Source organism: Rhamphochromis longiceps, linkage group LG23 (genome assembly GCF_057381845.1).
Source record: "Rhamphochromis longiceps isolate RC_006_pf linkage group LG23, R_longiceps_female_GT1.1, whole genome shotgun sequence".
NCBI classification, from domain to species: domain Eukaryota; kingdom Metazoa; phylum Chordata; class Actinopteri; order Cichliformes; family Cichlidae; genus Rhamphochromis; species Rhamphochromis longiceps.
Genome location: NC_140578.1, coordinates 44,580,332 through 44,599,335, shown reverse-complemented (window position 1 = coordinate 44,599,335; position 19,004 = coordinate 44,580,332). Strand labels below are relative to the sequence as shown.

At 43.0% G+C, this 19,004-nt stretch overlaps 1 protein-coding gene across 1 annotated transcript in view; it reads right to left on the bottom strand.

Annotated features, from left to right (window-relative positions):
* Nucleotides 1–19,004, bottom strand: part of LOC146642803 (NACHT, LRR and PYD domains-containing protein 3-like) — a 325,246-nt gene that overhangs the window by 295,593 nt on the left and 10,649 nt on the right. Inside the window, exons 3-4 of the mRNA XM_085397187.1 lie at nucleotides 13,551–15,321; nucleotides 13,298–13,471 (exon numbers count right to left, since the gene is read on the bottom strand). Coding sequence (XP_085253313.1) covers nucleotides 13,298–13,471; nucleotides 13,551–15,321 — 1,945 coding nt within the window. The remainder of the gene's footprint in view (nucleotides 1–13,297; nucleotides 13,472–13,550; nucleotides 15,322–19,004) is intronic.

Here is a 19,004-nt window from a genome sequence, read left to right as displayed (position 1 = left end):
GAAATGTTGTGTATTAGCAGCAAGTTATTGAATCATTTTCCTCAGAAACCAAACAAAATGATTGACAAACATGTTTTTACAAACTCAGTGTTGGACTTGGATCAGCAGGATAAGCTGATGTTTAAAGGCATTTGAGTCTCGCTGTATGAGAGTCCAGTTCTTACTCAATATTTATGGATGATGTTCTTTCAGTGTTGCACTTTGTAGACGCTCCCTGAGCCTCACAGCCAGCTGCACATGGACCAGCTGACATTACCCAGCATTAGAGGCGGCTGTAAAAAATTCATGTTCCCATTTAAATGGTTTTAATTTGAATAAAACGATGTTGATTCATTCAATCCTGAATCGATGTTTAATATAAATGTATTTTGCCAGAATCTCAGGTTAAAGCTCACAAACTATTTCAACAAGCAGCAAACAGATAAAACAGTAAATGAGAGCAGCTAAACACACAAAGATGGAAACACAGAGCGTGGATCGTTCACTCGACGGCACGTACACGGACACGCCGTCGGGGCTGAAAATGGACAGCTCACAGATCCTGAAGCTGCAGGTTTCATCTGTCTCCAACCAAAACTGAGTGAAGCAGCAGCAAAAGAAGATCCAAACTCTGCTTCACGTTTGATAAATATGCTCATGAATTCTCTCTGACTTTGGCTGTTCCTGCCTGCACAGCTCTCTCTCTCTCAGTGTACTCCAAGAACAGCTTCAAACATCTGTTTCTGCATCATTCACTGTTTATTAGCCACCAGTCTGCTGTTGTGTTCAGTGCTGTCGGCCTCTGACAGTAAAGCCTCATTTCTGCTGTTCCATGGAAACTTTTTAAAATGATGACAGATTACAAACTCTCAGCTGTGTCTGTAATCAAACCTCTGTAACTTTGCTTCACTTCAGCAGCATCAGCTCATGTTCACATGTTGCTTCATGGTTTGCTTCAGTTTTTGATCGACTGCAGAATATTTTGAAGGTTATCTGCTATAAAAAGCCAGAAGAGGAAAATCTGCTTCATGTGTTTCTGTTTGATCCTCAGTGACTTTGACACAAAGGCCTCTGCTGTGATGATCACACCTCTGATCAAGTCTCACAGTGTCACAACTGATAAATGATCAGAGTTAGAATATTTCTGACTGTCTGCTGTGTGCCGTGACCTTTGACCTGCTAAAGACAGTCAGCTGTGGATTATTCATTGTTGTGTCTGATACTTAGAACTGTGAGGAAGAAGCTACACAGTTAATCAGGGTCCCCTCTCTCTGAATCAGGAAAGGTGGGCAGGCCGCGTGTGGGCCGCGGGCCATACGTTGAGTATCACTGTTTGAAATGTGAACATTGTTCTGCTGCAGTCAATGGACTAAACCAGAGAAGAAGAAAACAGACTTTACCATGAAGATCCTCAGTGTGGATCAGTATAATATCAGCCTGATGTCTGCAGTTTAGTGTCAGCACAACTTTCTCATCATATTCATCTCGGCACAACTAAAACATGCTGACTGACCTCAGAGTTTCAAGTTTACATCCTGGACTCTCCAGGAAACCACACAGATGCTTCACTCCTGGATCCTGCAGGTTGTTGTTGTCGCTCAGCACCAGCTCTCTCAGATGGGAGGGGTTGGACTTCAGTGCTGCTGCCAGATAATCACAGCTGATCTCTGACAAATCACAGTTCCACAATCTGTATAAAGAATGAAAGATGTAAGTTTATTAGACAAAGTGCTTGAAATCATTCAGTGTTTCATCATCTGTTCAGAGCTGAAGAAGGTTCAGAATGTAGAAGTTTAGAAAATGGAAACTCCAAACAGCTGAAGCCAACAGGAAGCAGCTTCAAACAAACACAACAAGAGAAAAAACTCTGAATGTTTCACATTAAAGTCGTACATTTCTCATAAAAACAGGACAAAGACTTGAAAAAGTCGTGTTTTTCCTTCCAGGAACCACATGGCTTCACTTTTAAAGGTGAAGTGTGACAGAAATGGACATATTGAAATCAATGATATCAAAGCTGGAATCAAATGAGTCCAAGTCTTCTGCTGATTCAGCATCACATTCATCTTTGCTCCTTGTTCTGCATTCCCACCATAAATATAAAGAGGCAAAACTCACATTTTCCAAAATCCTCTTTAAGCTTCGACAATAAAGGAAGATAGTTTTATACAAGTCTTTGTGGTTTTCTTGTCACCCAGATGCCCGAGTACTTAAACTTGTTATAGCTGGGTTTAAAAGGGGCTAAAATACACAAAACTCCCCAGTTGTCGTACAGATAGACTTTGCCTCGCTCTTCCCAAAATTCACTTTATATCCAGAAATTGTCCCAAATTCCTTAAGTATGCATTAAGGTGACCTTGAGGCTCTTAAAGGCGCCTATAAATAAAACGTATTATTATTATTATTGTAAGTCTATCCAAAAGTTTGCGGAGGCTGTTCGATGGGTTGGAAATAAATAAAATCATGTCGTCGGCATAAAGAGAGACTTCATGTTCGATACCCCCTCGATGTTTTCCCTCAACACCAACACATTGTCTCAGAGCAACAGCTAGCGGTTCAATGGCAAAAAGGAGACAGAGGGCATCCCTGTCCTGGGGGGCAGATTATTGTTAGTCTGGACGGCTGTTAGAGGGGAGCAATACAATACTTTTATCCAAGATACAAAATTAAAGACACATTTTTTAAGCGTATAAAAAAAAAATCCCATCTCACCCGATCCAACGCCTTTTCTGCGTCAAGCCAAATGACAGTTTCCAATGTATCACCTTTAACATGGGTATAAATGATATTTAATAGAGCTCTAATGTTCAAAAAAGAGTGCCTAATAAAGCCCGTCTGGTCTGGTGAAATAATGGAGGACAAATACTTGTGTAAGCGACGGGCCAACACTTGAGCCAGGATCTTGGTGTCTGTGTTGAACAAAGATATTAAACGACATGAACGACAATCTAAATGGTCTTTTTCCTGTTTTACAATTAAACACATCACTGCTTGATGCATTGTTGGAGGCAACGACTGTGAGAGGAAGGATTCTTCAAAAGTTGATTTTAACAGTGAATTCAGTCGGTCAGAAAACTTTATGAAAAAATCAGATGGATACCCGTCGGGGCAGCAGATTTTCCAGACTGCATGCTCCGTACAGCCGTTTCAATTTCAACATTAGAGACAGGTTCCTCCAGACTAGCGATCGCATCTTCTCCCAAGGAGGGAATATCAAACACCTTATTGAAATCATTGTGGATCTCAAGGATAGTTTGGTTGTCTGTAGACCTTATTCCCTGGTCATTGTAGATCTCAAGGATAGTTGGTTAGCTGTTCTTAGTCGTAGCTGGTGAGCTGATAACTCGCCTGTTTTTTCTCCATGTCCATAAGCGTAGCTGCAACTTAGACTCAGCCTGTTTTGTAGATATGAGATTGTATTCAGTTTGTCATTGTAACCGCTGTGTATATAATACAGGCTCAGGAGAGTGGCTGCACACAGCATGTAGTTTAGTGTCACGGTCACAGTGGCTGACCGTATGGAGAGTGTGTGGAGGACTCAGGCGCAGACACTGGCGCAGACATGGAACTGAGTTTTGAACGAAAAGCGAGCCTTTATTTCGGCTGAAGACATCAAACAAGGCAGAATCACAGTGAAGAGAACTAAACTGGGGAACTAATACTATAATAAATCATGAAGACATGGAAAGCTATGGCTAAGAATACAAAAGACTGGGCATGAAAATATGGAGGGTGGGAACACAGATGACGCGACACAGAGACTAAATACACATGAGGGATGATCAAGTTCCAAACATTAAAACTGTCAAACCTGCAGGGGGGATTGGCTGTTCCAAACCTGAAATATTATTTCTGGGCAGCTCAGATGAGACCCCTGACTGTATGGGTGCGGGATTTGTCTGAAACTCAGTGGCTAAACATTGAGAAGACAATGTGCGAAAGATCATTGGAATCCCTACTTTGTTCTAACATTTCAATTAAAAATGTGCATATGGGGGAACGGACGAGGGTCACACTAAAGATTTGGCGTAGAATCAAACAATCATTTGGTCTTCCAAAAGAAATTTCAATGTTATCAAGGCTCTCCTCCCTGCAGGGTTTTTCTCCTATTGTGGAAGACTCTGGCTTCAGAGCATGGTCACATAGCGGGCTTCATAAACTTTGTCATGTTGTGAGGAATGGGCACCTGAGCTCATTTGAACAGTTGAGGCCAGTTTCGGCTTCCTTCTTCTGACTTTTTTAGATTTCTGCAGCTAAGAAGCTTTTTGACAAAACATAAAGAATGGAGGCAAGTTTTGGAGCCCTCACCCATTGAGGAAATATTTCTAAAAACATTTCAAAGTAATTCCTCCCCAAAATTAATCACTCATTTTTATAACGCATTTATGAGTTTCAATACAAATGCAACTTTGGATATTAAGGCAAGGTGGGAAGCTGAGACTGGCACTCAAATCTCAGAGGACACCTGGGAAGAGGTGTTCGGTGAAGCCCATCTGGTGACTAATTCTGGGCTGTGGAGAGAATTTAAATAGAAGGTGGTCATGAGATATTTTAGAACCCCAGAGATAATTGCCAAAATGAAGCCTACAAATCCTGACACCTGCTGGCGAAATTGTGGTACTTCTTTAGGAACCCACTCACATATATTCTGGTCATGCCCAAAAATCTGCTCACTTTGGAATGACATATTTAAAGTTCTCAGTACAGTTTTCCAACAACCATTAACAAAAGACCAACAGTTAGCCATTTTAGGAGTCTTACCAAAGGGTTTTGCGGGTAAACAATAAAAAGTATCTCTTAAGAATCTTACAGCAGCACTAAAGTGTATCACTATTAAATGGCTGAATCTTGACCCACCTTCATATAATATGTGGATTGATAAAGCAAGAGAAATTTACCAGATGGAGGAAATAACATCTGCTCTGCGGATTCAGAGAGAATTGTTTACTGAGCGTTGGCGACCCATACATGCTTTACTGTTTCAATAATTTAGCATAGGTCTGTTTCGTTTTGTCCATTTACGGCTAAGTTTGTCACATGTTATTTAATATTACATAAAGTTTTTGTTTTCTTTTTGTTTTTGTTGTTGTCTGTTTGTTTGCTTGTTTGGGTTTTGTTTTGCTTGGGTTTTGTTTTGTGCTTCCTAATTGCAGTTCTTATTTTAATCTACATTTCTGCATTGCAGTTCCTGTAACTGTCCTACTTGTGAACATCGACAAGCACAAGTTGCAATGTTGTAAATTATAATAAAAATTGAGTTTAAAAAAAAAGAACATTAAAGTCGTACATTTCTCATAAAAACAGGACAAAGACTTGAAAAAGTCGTGTTTTTCCTTCCAGGAACCACATGGCTTCACTTTTAAAGGTGAAGTGTGACAGAAATGGACATATTTGAAGTCCAACACCTTTTTCCAGTCACATTATTAAAGCAGACAAACTACAAGCTCATTTTCATTCCAACAAGTCATCTTCTGACCTGGACTAACAACACTGGTCTCTATGTGCAGCTGGCTGTGAGACCAGTGCTCAGGGAGCGTCTACAAAGTGCAACACTGAAAGAACATCACACACTCATTTGCTTCCAGCACTTTCACACAAACATCTACTGTCATTATTGTCACCAAACTCTGTGGATCCTTTATTGCAAATTCAAATGGGATCAAATGGTCAGACAAAAGAGGGTTATGAGGAAATATGATGAAATGTTGTGTATTAGCAGCAAGTTATTGAATCATTTTCCTCAGAAACCAAACAAAATGATTGACAAACATGTTTTTACAAACTCAGTGTTGGACTTGGATCAGCAGGATAAGCTGATGTTTAAAGGCATTTGAGTCTCGCTGTATGAGAGTCCAGTTCTTACTCAATATTTATGGATGATGTTCTTTCAGTGTTGCACTTTGTAGACGCTCCCTGAGCCTCACAGCCAGCTGCACATGGACCAGCTGACATTACCCAGCATTAGAGGCGGCTGTAAAAAATTCATGTTCCCATTTAAATGGTTTTAATTTGAATAAAACGATGTTGATTCATTCAATCCTGAATCGATGTTTAATATAAATGTATTTTGCCAGAATCTCAGGTTAAAGCTCACAAACTATTTCAACAAGCAGCAAACAGCTAAAACAGTAAATGAGAGCAGCTAAACACACAAAGATGGAAACACAGAGCGTGGATCGTTCACTCGACGGCACGTACACGGACACGCCGTCGGGGCTGAAAGTGGACAGCTCACAGATCCTGAAGCTGCAGGTTTCATCTGTCTCCAACCAAAACTGAGTGAAGCAGCAGCAAAAGAAGATCCAAACTCTGCTTCACGTTTGATAAATATGCTCATGAATTCTCTCTGACTTTGGCTGTTCCTGCCTGCACAGCTCTCTCTCTCTCAGTGTACTCCAAGAACAGCTTCAAACATCTGTTTCTGCATCATTCACTGTTTATTAGCCACCAGTCTGCTGTTGTGTTCAGTGCTGTCGGCCTCTGACAGTAAAGCCTCATTTCTGCTGTTCCATGGAAACTTTTTAAAATGATGACAGATTACAAACTCTCAGCTGTGTCTGTAATCAAACCTCTGTAACTTTGCTTCACTTCAGCAGCATCAGCTCATGTTCACATGTTGCTTCATGGTTTGCTTCAGTTTTTGATCGACTGCAGAATATTTTGAAGGTTATCTGCTATAAAAAGCCAGAAGAGGAAAATCTGCTTCATGTGTTTCTGTTTGATCCTCAGTGACTTTGACACAAAGGCCTCTGCTGTGATGATCACACCTCTGATCAAGTCTCACAGTGTCACAACTGATAAATGAGTTAGAATATTTCTGACTGTCTGCTGTGTGCCGTGACCTTTGACCTGCTAAAGACAGTCAGCTGTGGATTATTCATTGTTGAGTCTGATACTTAGAACTGTGAGGAAGAAGCTACACAGTTAATCAGGGTCCCCTCTCTCTGAATCAGGAAAGGTGGGCAGGCCGCGTGTGGGCCGCGGGCCATACGTTGAGTATCACTGTTTGAAATGTGAACATTGTTCTGCTGCAATCAATGGACTAAACCAGAGAAGAAGAAAACAGACTTTACCATGAAGATCCTCAGTGTGGATCAGTATAATATCAGCCTGATGTCTGCAGTTTAGTGTCAGCACAACTTTCACATCATATTCATCTCAGCACAACTAAAACATGCTGACTGACCTCAGAGTTTCAAGTTTACATCCTGGACTCTCCAGGAAACCACACAGATGCTTCACTCCTGGATCCTGCAGGTTGTTTCCCCACAGGTCCAGCTCTCTCAGATGGGAGGGGTTGGACTTCAGTGCTGCTGCCAGATAATCACAGCTGATCTCTGACAAACCACAGCTCCACAATCTGTATAAAGAATGAAAGATGTAAGTTTATTAGACAAAGAGCTTGAAATCATTCAGTGTTTCATCATCTGTTCAGAGCTGAAGAAGGTTCAGAATGTAGAAGTTTAGAAAATGGAAACTCCAAACAGCTGAAGCCAACAGGAAGCAGCTTCAAACAAACACAACAAGAGAAAAACTGAATGTTTCACATTAAAGTCGTACATTTCTCATAAAAACAGGACAAAGACTTGAAAAAGTCGTGTTTTTCCTTCCAGGAACCACATGGCTTCACTTTTAAAGGTGAAGTGTGAAAGAAATGGACATATTGAAATCAATGATATCAAAGCTGGAATCAAATGAGTCCAAGTCTTCTGCTGATTCAGCAGAAGACTTGGACTCATTAGGACTCATTACCTAATCAAACCTCTGTAACTTTACTTCACTTCAGCAGCATCAGCTCATGTTCACATGTTGATTCATGGTTTTCATGGTTGATTCACCTCATTTTTAAAAAAATGACCTCTGACAGGAAAGTCTCATTTCTTTTTTCTTTTTTTTCTTTTTTTTTTTTTTTCTTTTTTTTTTTTGGGCCTGTCCCGTTTGGCTCTTTTGCCATCAGAATTGTTGTCTAAAGGCAAAGAAAGATGCCCAACGGATTTACTTTACCAAACTGACCATCCCAGCCTTGCCGTAATGGTCCATTTGATTCACCTTTTATTGTTTATTTTATTTTCACTTACTGAATACCGGACAGACTTGACTGGGGGAAAGAAGGGGAGAAAGAAAGAGGGGAAGAGAAACAGCTGAGAAGAGGGACGGGGGAGAAGGGCAAAAGACAAAAACCAACAGAACGGGCAGAGAAAAAAAAATGCATATATCAATCATCTGGATCACCTGCTGAGAAAGAAAAAAGAAAGCAAGCAGAAGAGAACAAGAGTAATAGAATAAACAACATCACAATGATACAGTGGGGCAAAAAAGTATTTAGTCAGCCACCGATTGTGCAAGTTCCCCCACTTAAAATGATGACAGAGGTCAGTAATCTGCACCAGAGGTACACTTCAACTGTGAGAGACAGAATGTGAAAAAAAATCCATGAATCCACATGGTAGGATTTGTAAAGAATTTATTCGTAAATCAGGGTGGAAAATAAGTATTTGGTCACCTCAAACAAGGAAAATCTCTGGCTCTCACAGACCTGTAACGTCTTCTGTAAGAAGCTTTTCTGTCCCCCACTCGTTACCTGTATGAATGGCACCTGTTTGAACTCATCATCTGTATAAAAGACACCTGTCCACAGCCTCAAACAGTCAGACTCCAAACTCCGCCATGGCCAAGACCAAAGAGCTTTCGAAGGACACCAGGAAAAGTATTGTAGACCTGCACCAGACTGGGAAGAGTGAATCTACAATAGGCAAGCAGCTTGGTGTGGAAAAAATCAACTGTGGGAGCAATCATCAGAAAATGGAAGACATACAAGACCACTGATAATCTCCCTCGATCTGGGGCTCCACGCAAGATCTCATCCCGTGGGGTCAAAATGATCATGAGAACGGTGAGCAAAGGTCCCAGAACCACACGGGGGGACCTGGTGAATGACCTGCAGAGAGCTGGGACCAAAGTAACAAAGGTCACCATCAGTAACACACTACAACGGCAGGGAATCAAATCCCGCAGTGCCAGACGTGTTCCGCTGCTGAAGCCAGTGCATGTCCAGGCCCGTCTGAAGTTTGCCAGAGAGCACATGGATGATACAGCAGAGGATTGGGAGAATGTCATGTGGTCAGATGAAACCAAAGTAGAACTTTTTGGTATAAACTCAACTCGTCGTGTTTGGAGGAAGAAGAATACTGAGTTGCATCCCAAGAACACCATACCTACTGTGAAGCATGGGGGTGGAAACATCATGCTATGGGGCTGTTTTTCTGCCAAGGGGACAGGACAACTGATCCGTGTTAAGGACAGAATGAATGGGGCCATGTATCGTGAGATTTTGAGCCAAAACCTCCTTCCATCAGTGAGAACTTTGAAGATGAAACGAGGCTGGGTCTTCCAACATGACAATGATCCAAAACACACCGCCCGGGCAACAAAGGAGTGGCTCCGTAAGAAGCATTTGAAAGTCCTGGAGTGGCCTAGCCAGTCTCCAGACCTCAACCCCATAGAAAATCTGTGGCGGGAGTTGAAAATCCGTGTTGCTCGGCGACAGCCCCAAAACATCACTGCTCTCGAGAAGATCTGCATGGAGGAATGGGCCAAAATACCAGCTACTGTGTGTGCAAACCTGGTAAAGACCTATAGTAAACGTTTGACCTCTGTTATTGCCAACAAAGGTTACGTTACAAAGTATTGAGTTGTATTTTTGTTATTGACCAAATACTTATTTTCCACCCTGATTTACGAATAAATTCTTTACAAATCCTACCATGTGGATTCATGGATTTTTTTTTCACATTCTGTCTCTCACAGTTGAAGTGTACCTCTGGTGCAAATTACTGACCTCTGTCATCATTTTAAGTGGGGGAACTTGCACAATCGGTGGCTGACTAAATACTTTTTTGCCCCACTGTATATGGGAATATGACAGTAAATACTAAATGTTAAACATTATTGTGCAGCACATAAGATCAACAGAACACAGTGTGCTTTGAGGTAGGAGCCAAAAAGGGTGTAGTTTGTGGGTGTGATCACCCATGTGTACACCTGTGAGCATGGATGCGCTTGTTTTTTGTTTTTTAAAAGGTTCCTTCATGTAATAATCTGCTAGAGGGTGTGGGGGGGCCACAGCCCCGTCCTCCAGGGCGTGAAGCAGGTGTGGAGGAGATCAAGACTCCAGACATCCAGAGGCCCCCAGAACACAAGAGACCAAGGAAGACCAACAGAGGGGCAGCTGCGCCACTGTCCCGGAAAGAGCTGAGGAGAGTCCCAGATGAGGGCTCACTCAGCAGCCGCGGAGCAGAAGCCAGGGGGAGTTGCAGTGACGCGCCCGTGAGCTCCGCCGGCAGCCAGCTGCGCCTGAGTGACCGAGCCCCAGGCCGAGAGGCCGGGGGCACCCCACCTCCGAAGTGGCCCGAGCGAGCCCCAGGCTCCAGGCCCCGATAAGCGGCCGCCAAGGAGTGAGCCGGTGTGTACCTGGACGCCCATCCCCGGACACAAAGAACCACCAACGCACCGATGTCTGAGGGGGTCCGCCACTGGCAGGGGAAGTGGTGGTGGGGGGAGATAGGCCTCCAAACCTTGGAGGGCCTGAGATGTCCCCAGAGAGGTGGCGCCTGACACCCAACCTGACATATAGACACAGACATACAGGCACACACAGATACAAACATCCATTCCCACCCTCATGCTCTCATATGCACTTACTCCACACTCAACCAACGTGGAGACAAACATAAAGAGACGCTGTACACACGATCACACTCCCCAAGCGTACTCTACAAACCGGGTCTAGGTGCCCCCGCCCCTGGAGGGGGGGACTGCACCCAGACCGAGGTGGTGTTTCCCTTTTCCCTGCGGTGGGGGGAGGCAGACCGCCCCGACTCTGCAGCAGCAGGAAGGCTCCACACTCCAGACCGCAGCCGGACGGCCAACTCCTCCTCCTAGCCCCCCTGCTCCAGCAGGTCGCAGAGAATGGGGGTGAGAGAAGACTCCAAACCTCCCTCCACCCGCTCATTGTAATGTTGATGCATGTGTGTTCTAAGGTGCATTTAAAACCCAGGAGGGCTTGGAGCTACCTGCCAGAGAGCAGCAGGTAAGTGCATGGTCCCTCCTGCTAGCCCTCAATGTCTACGTGTATTTAAAATTGAGAGGTGGGCAACGATGCCAGGGGTGGGGTGTACACCCTGATGGTACTTTGGACTCCGTGTATCGTGCCCACCCCCAAGATCCTATATGTATGTGTAATGAGAGTGTGAGTAATGTGAATGTCTAAGTTGTGGGATAAAATTGAGGCAGAGGCAGCCAGAAGGGGACAGAGGGGGGGGTAGCCTCCTCTGCACCCTGGTGACATACCCCTACTCCAAGGCCCTGCATGTGTGGGTGGTTGTGGTGGAGCGGGAAGAGGGAGGCAGCTGGAGATGGGGAGGGAAGGAAGGGAGGGGCAAGTGACCCCTCCCTGGGAAAGTCTCATTTCTGCTGTTCAACAGTGAAGAAATGTAAATTTTCAAAATGACAAATTGGAAAACACAGAGCTGTGTCTCTAATCAAAGCAGAGATGGAACGATGCCACTTTTCATGTCCGATATCGATAGGAATCCAATATAGTCGATTTTATAATCAAACGTTTTTTTTAATCTCTTGCTGCATTTTGTATAAGTTCATACTCAAGTTTAAACAATCTAAACACTAAAGCTGTTCTGTTATACCTGTCTGCAAAAACACACTGCAGCCAAAACATTAGAATATAGTGATCTTTGTATTTAAACTTTTATCAGAATTTTAAATCTAAAGTATTTAAAGTAATATTCAAAAGTCATTTAAATCAGTTTGATGCAGACTTCAAAAACTCTTTGGTTGTGAATAAAAGAAGTGCAACATCAGCACAAAATAATGTTTCTATTGAACAACTAACACAAACAGGTTGTAGAATGGAGCCTTTTATACTCACAGCTGAACAGAAACAACATCCAGAGTGGAAAACAGTGCAAATAACTGCAAACAGGCTTCATGACACTCATGTTTGATCAGAATTCACTCCCTGCTCTCACACACCAACTCCAGACCTGCATTCATCTTTTCCCTCTGAACCCCCCAAACATACAAACCCTGAGCCACCACCATTGCCCTTTCACTGACTGCCCCACTCCACCATTTGACCCTTAGAACTGAAGACGCTTCTCTCATAAGAGGTGAAACATCTTCAAGGAAGTCCAGACGCTTTTCTTTCCAAGCTTCTTAGACTACGATGACCTGGATGTCTGAGAACCTTCACAGACTGATTTTACAAGAACAACTTGTGTCAAAAATCCCTGGCAGTGCCTCTCTGTCACACACACAAATCACTACAGTTACAAATTTAATAACTTAAAAACCTCAGAAAAACAGAACTGAGCAAACCAAACGAACAAACAAACAAACAAACAAACAAACAAATAAACAAACAAATAAATAAATAAACAAACAAACAAACAAATAAACAAACCAGAGACCAGGTAAGAACATTGTTGAGGTTTAAATTTATAATCTTAAATACTTATATGCTGATTATATTGCTTTATAAGAAAGGCCCAACTCTGAGTACACTCTGTGCCGACAGGACTGACAGGAAATTACATGCTTTTGCAGGCAAAAAGTGAAACTAAGCAGAGTGTTTGATCGAAACTTAAAGTGTGTGTGACGTCTATATAAATGACTAGGCTTCCTGTTTTGTGCTTCAGACCTGGGGTTGTGTGTTCAGGTCTCCATATCCGGATATGTAAAATAAAGATAATTTTTTAAAGTGAAAAGACCACTTTTGAGCCGTGTCTTTTTGGCCGTAAAGAATACCAAAGGACCAGAATTTAATAACATTAAAACCAAACAATAAATGAGCAAAGTAGTGCATGATAAATATAGATGACAAATACAAAGTGCAATATAGAAACACTGGGTAAAAAGAAATGAACAATTAAAAAGGAGGATAAAAGATGTGAGCAGTAGTTAAACAGTAGAAATAAATATATAATAAACAAACAAAAATAGATAATAAATGAAAGCCAGGTCAGAAAGGTGAGTTTGGCTTTAAAAGCATGAAAACACACTGCTGTCTTCAGGAAGGCTGCTCCAGTAACAGAAAGTCATCTACAGTACATGTGGGTTTAGTTCTGACTTTAGGGACAAGTAAAAAAATAAAATAAAATAAAAACATCTGTCCAGACAACCTGACAGTCAAAAATATAAACTCAGGAACTTAAAAGGAAAATTGTGCTGACTTTGAACGTCCGCATCAAGATAAACTTACAGATTTAAGAGTCAAAAAGTGTCAAAAAGTCTGTATCCTTACCTGAGAGTTTCAAGTTTACTGTCAGGACTCTTTAGTCCAACACACAGCAAATCCAATTCTGAATCCTGCAGGTAGTTCGAGCTCAGGTCCAGCTCTCTCAGATGATTGGATGGGGAGCTGAGAATTTCAGACAAAGCTTCAAAGCTTCTTTTTGAGAGTGCACAACGACGCAGCCTGAGGAAGAATAACAATGGAGACATATTCTTTTATTCATCTAGCATTATTAAACATATTTGTTCATAGATTCACTTACAGCACTTTCTTGGATGCTTTGACCACTGGCAGCAGCTTCAACAATGCCTCCTCTGAACGGGAGTATTTCTCCAGGTCGAACTCATCCAGATCTGATGACAGTAAGATGAAGACCAGAGCCGACCACTGAGCAGGAGACAGTTGATCTGTGGAGAGACGTCCTGATCTCAGGGACTGTTGGATCTCCTCCACTAGAGAACGATCATCCAGTTCATTCAGACAGTGGAACAGGTTGATGCTTTTCTCTGCAGACAGTTTCCCACTGAGCTTCTTCTTGATGTACTGGACTGTTTCCTGATTGGTCTGTGAGCTACTTCCTGTCTCTGTCAGCATGCATAGGAGATCCTGATTGGTCTGCAGTGAAAGACCCAGGAGGAAGCGGAGGAACAAGTCCAGGTGTCCATTTGGACTCTTTAAGGCTTTGTCCACAGCACTCTGGTAGAAGTCTTTTACAGTAAGTGTTTTCTGGAAGATTTTAAAGCGAGGAGATTGTTTCTTAAGCAGGTTGACTCCAGAGTTGATGAAGGTCAGATAGACATGAAGAGCAGCAAAGAACTCCTGAATGCTCAGATGGATGAAACAGTAAACAACGTTGTTGAACATGTGACACTCATCAGCTTTAAAGATCTGTGTGAACACTCCTGAGTACACTGAGGCTGCTCTGATATCGATGCCACACTCTGTCAGGTCTGATTTATAGAAGATCAGGTTTCCTTTCTGCAGCTGATCAAAGGCCAGTTTTCCCAGAGACTCAATGATCTTCCTGCATGAATCTGTCTCAGCTCCTCCATCATACTTGATGTCCTTCGTTTTTAGGTGAAATAGCACAAGACGTAGGTAGAGCTCTGTGAGAGTCTTAGGCAGATCTTGACTCTCTTTGTTCTTCATGACAAACTCCAGAACTGTAGCAGTGATCCAGCAGAAGACTGGGATGTGGCACATGATGTGGAGGCTTCGTGATGTCTTGATGTGGGAGATGATGCTGCTGGCCTGCTCCGAATCTCCGAATCTCTTCCTGAAGTACTCCTCCTTCTGTGGGTCAGTGAACCCTCTGACTTCTGTCACCATGTCAACAATGTCACAAAGGATCTTATTGGCTGCTGCAGGTCGTGTGGTTATCCAGAGGCGAGCAGAGGGAAGCAGTTTCCCCCTGATGAGGTTTATCAGCAGCACATCCACTGAGGTGGACTTTCTAGGGTCAGTCAGGATTGCAGTTTTGTGGAAGTCCAGAGGAGGTCGACACTCATCCAGACCATCAAAGATGAACACAACCTGGAAGTCTTCAAAGATGTAGATTCCTGCTTCTTTGGTTTCAGTAAAGAAGTGATGAACAAGTTCCACCAAGCTGAACTTTTCCTCTTTCAGCAGATTCAGCTCTCTGAAAGTGAATGGAAACATGAACTGGATGTCCTGGTTGGCTTTGTCTTCAGCCCAGTCCAGAGTGAACTTCTGTGTTAGGACTGTTTTCCCAATGCCAGCCACTCCCATTGTCAGCACTGTTCTGATTGGTTTATCTCTTCCAGGTGGGAGTTTAAAGATGTCTTCTTGTCTGATGGTTGTTTCTGGTCTGTCCGGTTTCCTGGATGCTGTTTCAATCTGTCTGACCTCATGTTCATCATTGACCTCTGCAGTCCCTCCCCCTGTGATGTAGAGCTCTGTGTAGATCTGACTCAGGAGGGTCGGGTTTTCTGTTGTAGAAATCCCCTCGAGCACACACTGGAACTTCTGCTTCAGGTCTGACTTGAGTTTGAGCTGACACTCAGTGAGAATCTCTGCATGAATAAACAGCAAATGACACAAATGAGAAAACTGCATTCTGGTTACTGTGGTTATGTGTTCAGTTCACTGGACTCTTGGTGTCATGATCCGGGTGAGTCTGAGTAACTTTCCACAGCATCAGCTCTCCTCGCCTGGGTGGAGCCCTCCTCACTCCTCCGTGCTCCTCACCTGTTGCCAATTACTCCGGCAGTATTTATGAGCAGCACTCACAATGAACCTTCTCCAGATTGTGTGCTTAGCACAGTCAGTTCTCTGCCTCACATTTTGTCTTGTGCTCCTCAGCTTGTTTCGCGTAACCCTCTTTTCCTGTTCCCTAGTCGGCACCTGGATACATCTTCCAACTCTCGCCATAAGTCACGCCTCAGGATTCTGGCCTGCCACTGCTGGGAAAACTCCCTCTTGCAAACTGCCATCCTCAGCTGCCTGCCTCCCTGTGCACCCACATCTCACTCTGTACCCAGATTTAATTCATCTCCTCCTCCAGCTGATCTCCACCTGCAGCCACGTAACACCTCTTAGTTTTTAAATCTTGGACTCATTCACTACACTGTGGACCACTCTGATTATTATCTCCTTTGTTCCAGTGATCCTGGATAGTTTCTATTCGCCCGATTCTGCCCCTGTTGTTCCTTTGACCTGCCTCAGCTTATGTTCTGGCCTCAGCTCTGCACTTCTCATAATACCTCGCTTGCTGTTGAATTTAGCCGTGATTCAGCTTTCTCCGTCAAGAAATCTAGTAAAATACATTTCTGTTAAAAGTCACTCAGCCTCCGTTTTTTGGTTCTGTGCTTGACTCCATTCCTTTTCATGAGCCATTGAGCCCTGACACTTGGGTTATAACTGAGGGCAGGTTTTATAGAGACACATTTGATTTAATTATGTTTATTTATACAGCACCAAATCAATACTAGCAACATTTCACATATTACATAAACAACACTATGGAGCCAGTAATGAATAAATATGTAGAATAAATGAAAGAATTTCAAGTATAAAAGTTTTTTTTATTAATTCCTCCAAATAACAACAACAGTCACCCCAATGTGCTTTATATTGTAAGATAAAGAACCTACAATAATATAACAGAAAAAACCCCAACTATCTTTTTGGGTCCTGAAAACCGAAGGCTCTGCCTCCCATTCTACTTTTAAATACTCTGTGAACAACAAGTAGGCCTGCAGAGCGAGAGCGAAGTGCTCTAATAGGGGGATATGGTACTACAAGGTCATTAAGATAAGATGGGGCCTGATTATTTAAGACCTTGTATGTGAGGAGCAGGATTTTGAATTCAATTCTGGATTTAACAGGAAGTCGATACAGGAGAAATCTGCTCTCTCTTTCTAGTCCCTGTCAGGACTCTTGCTGCAGCATTTTGGATTAACTGAAGCCTTTTCAGCGAGTTTTTAGGACTTGCTGATAATAATGAATTACAGTCGTCCAGCCTTGACGTAATAAATGCATAAACTTGTCACGGCTGGGGCAGCAGTCGTGCGGTGGAGTTAAATGAGGACCCAAGTTGCAGACAGTGGTGGAGATGCGAGTGAGGTTTTATTTACAGTGAACAAACCAAGGTGAGGGCAGAACTAAACATAAACCTAAACTGGAAAAACTACAGTGGCTTGCAAAAGTATTCGGCCCCCTTGAACTTTTCCACATTTTGTCACATTACAGCCACAAACATGAATCAATGTTAGTGGAATTCCAGGTGAAAGACCAACACAAAGTGGTGCACACGTGAGAAGTGGAACGAAAATCATACATCATTCCAAACATTTTGTACAAATAAATAACTGCAAAGTGGGGTGTGCGTAATTATTCAGCCCCTGAGTCAATACTTTGTAGAACCAGCTTTTGCTGCAGTTACAGCTGCCAGTCTTTTAGGGTCTGTCTCTACCAGCTTTGCACATCTACAGACTGAAATTCTTGCCCATTCTTCTTTGCAAAACAGCTCCAGCTCAGGCAGATTAGATGGGCAGCGTTTGTGAACAGCAGTTTTCAGATCTTGCCACAGATTCTGGATTGGATTTAGATCTGGACTTTGACTGGGCCGTTCTAACACATGGACATGTTTTGTTTTAAACCATTCCATTGTTGCCCTGGCTTTATGTTCAGGGTCGTTGTCCTGCTGGAAGGGGAACCTCCGCCCCAGTCTCAAGTCTTTTGCAGACTCCAAGAGGTTTTCTTCCAAGATTGCCCTGTATTTGGCTCCATCCATCTTCCCATCAACTCTGACCAGCTTCCCTGTCCCTGCTGAAGAGAAGCACCCCCAGAGCATGATGCTGCCACCACCATATTTGACAGTGGGGATGGTGTGTTCAGAGTCATGTGCAGTGTTAGTTTTCCACCACACATAGCGTTTTGCATTTTGAACAATAAGTTCCATTTTGGTCTCATCTGACCAGAGCAGCTTCTTCCACATGTTTGCTGTGTCCCCCACATGGCTTGTGGCAAACTGCAAACGGCACTTCTTATGGTTTTCTGTTAACAATGGCTTTCTTCTTGCCACTCTTCCATAAAGGCCAACTTTGTGCAGTGCACGACTAATAGTTGTCCTATGGACAGATTCCCCCACCTGAGCTGTAGATCTCTGCAGCTCGTCCAGAGTCACCATGGGCCTCTTGGCTGCATTTCGGATCAGCACTCTCCTTGTTCGGCCTTGTTCGATTACACACAGGTGCACTCTATTTAGTCATTAGCACTCATCAGGCAACGTCTATGTGCAACTGACTGCACTCAAACCAAAGGGGGCTGAATAATTACGCACACCCCACTTTGCAGTTATTTATTTGTAAAAAATGTTTGGAGTCATGTATGATTCTCATTCCACTTCTCACGTGTGCACCGCTTTGTGTTGGTCTTTCACCTGGAATTCAAATAAAACTGATTCATGTTTGTGGCTGTAATGTGACAAAATGTGGAAAAGTTCAAGGGGGCCGAATACTTTTGCCACTGTAACAGACAAACCTGAAAACACAAGGACAGCGGGGAATACACAGAGATGACACAAAGAAGGCTGGATAGAGAGACGAGTAGTAACACTGATTAACACAGTAATGCAGACGACACAACGAGGAACACAGGCAGACACATACTATAAATACACACAAGGTAATGAGGGAATGACACACAGGAGGGGAGCACAGCTGATCCTAATTCACAAGACGAGACACAAACCTTCAAAGTAAAACAGGAAACAGACTGTTTTACAACACAAACTCGGGGACACGAACAGAACACAGAGGAAAGACACAGGTAGAGATCAACCTAAGAACTAATACAAAATCAGAATTAACACAAAGTACACAAGGTGATACCAAAAATGAAACAAAACGCTGAACGACCCAGGACCATGACAGAACTAGTTTTTCAGCGTCACTCTGAGACAGGATATTTCTAACTTTAGAGATGTTGCACAAATGGAAGAAAGCAGTCTTGCATATTTGTTTAATATGTGCGTTGAAGGACATGTCCTGGTCAAAAATGACTCCAAGGTTCCTCATAGCGTTACTGGAGGCCAAGGTAATGCCATCCAGAGTAAGAATCTGCTTAGATACCATATTTCTAAGATTTTCAGGGCCGAGTACAATAACCTCAGTTTGATCTGAATTAAGAAGCAGAAAGTTAGCGGCCATCCAGGTCTTTATGTCTTTAAGACGTTCCTGCAGTTTAACTAATT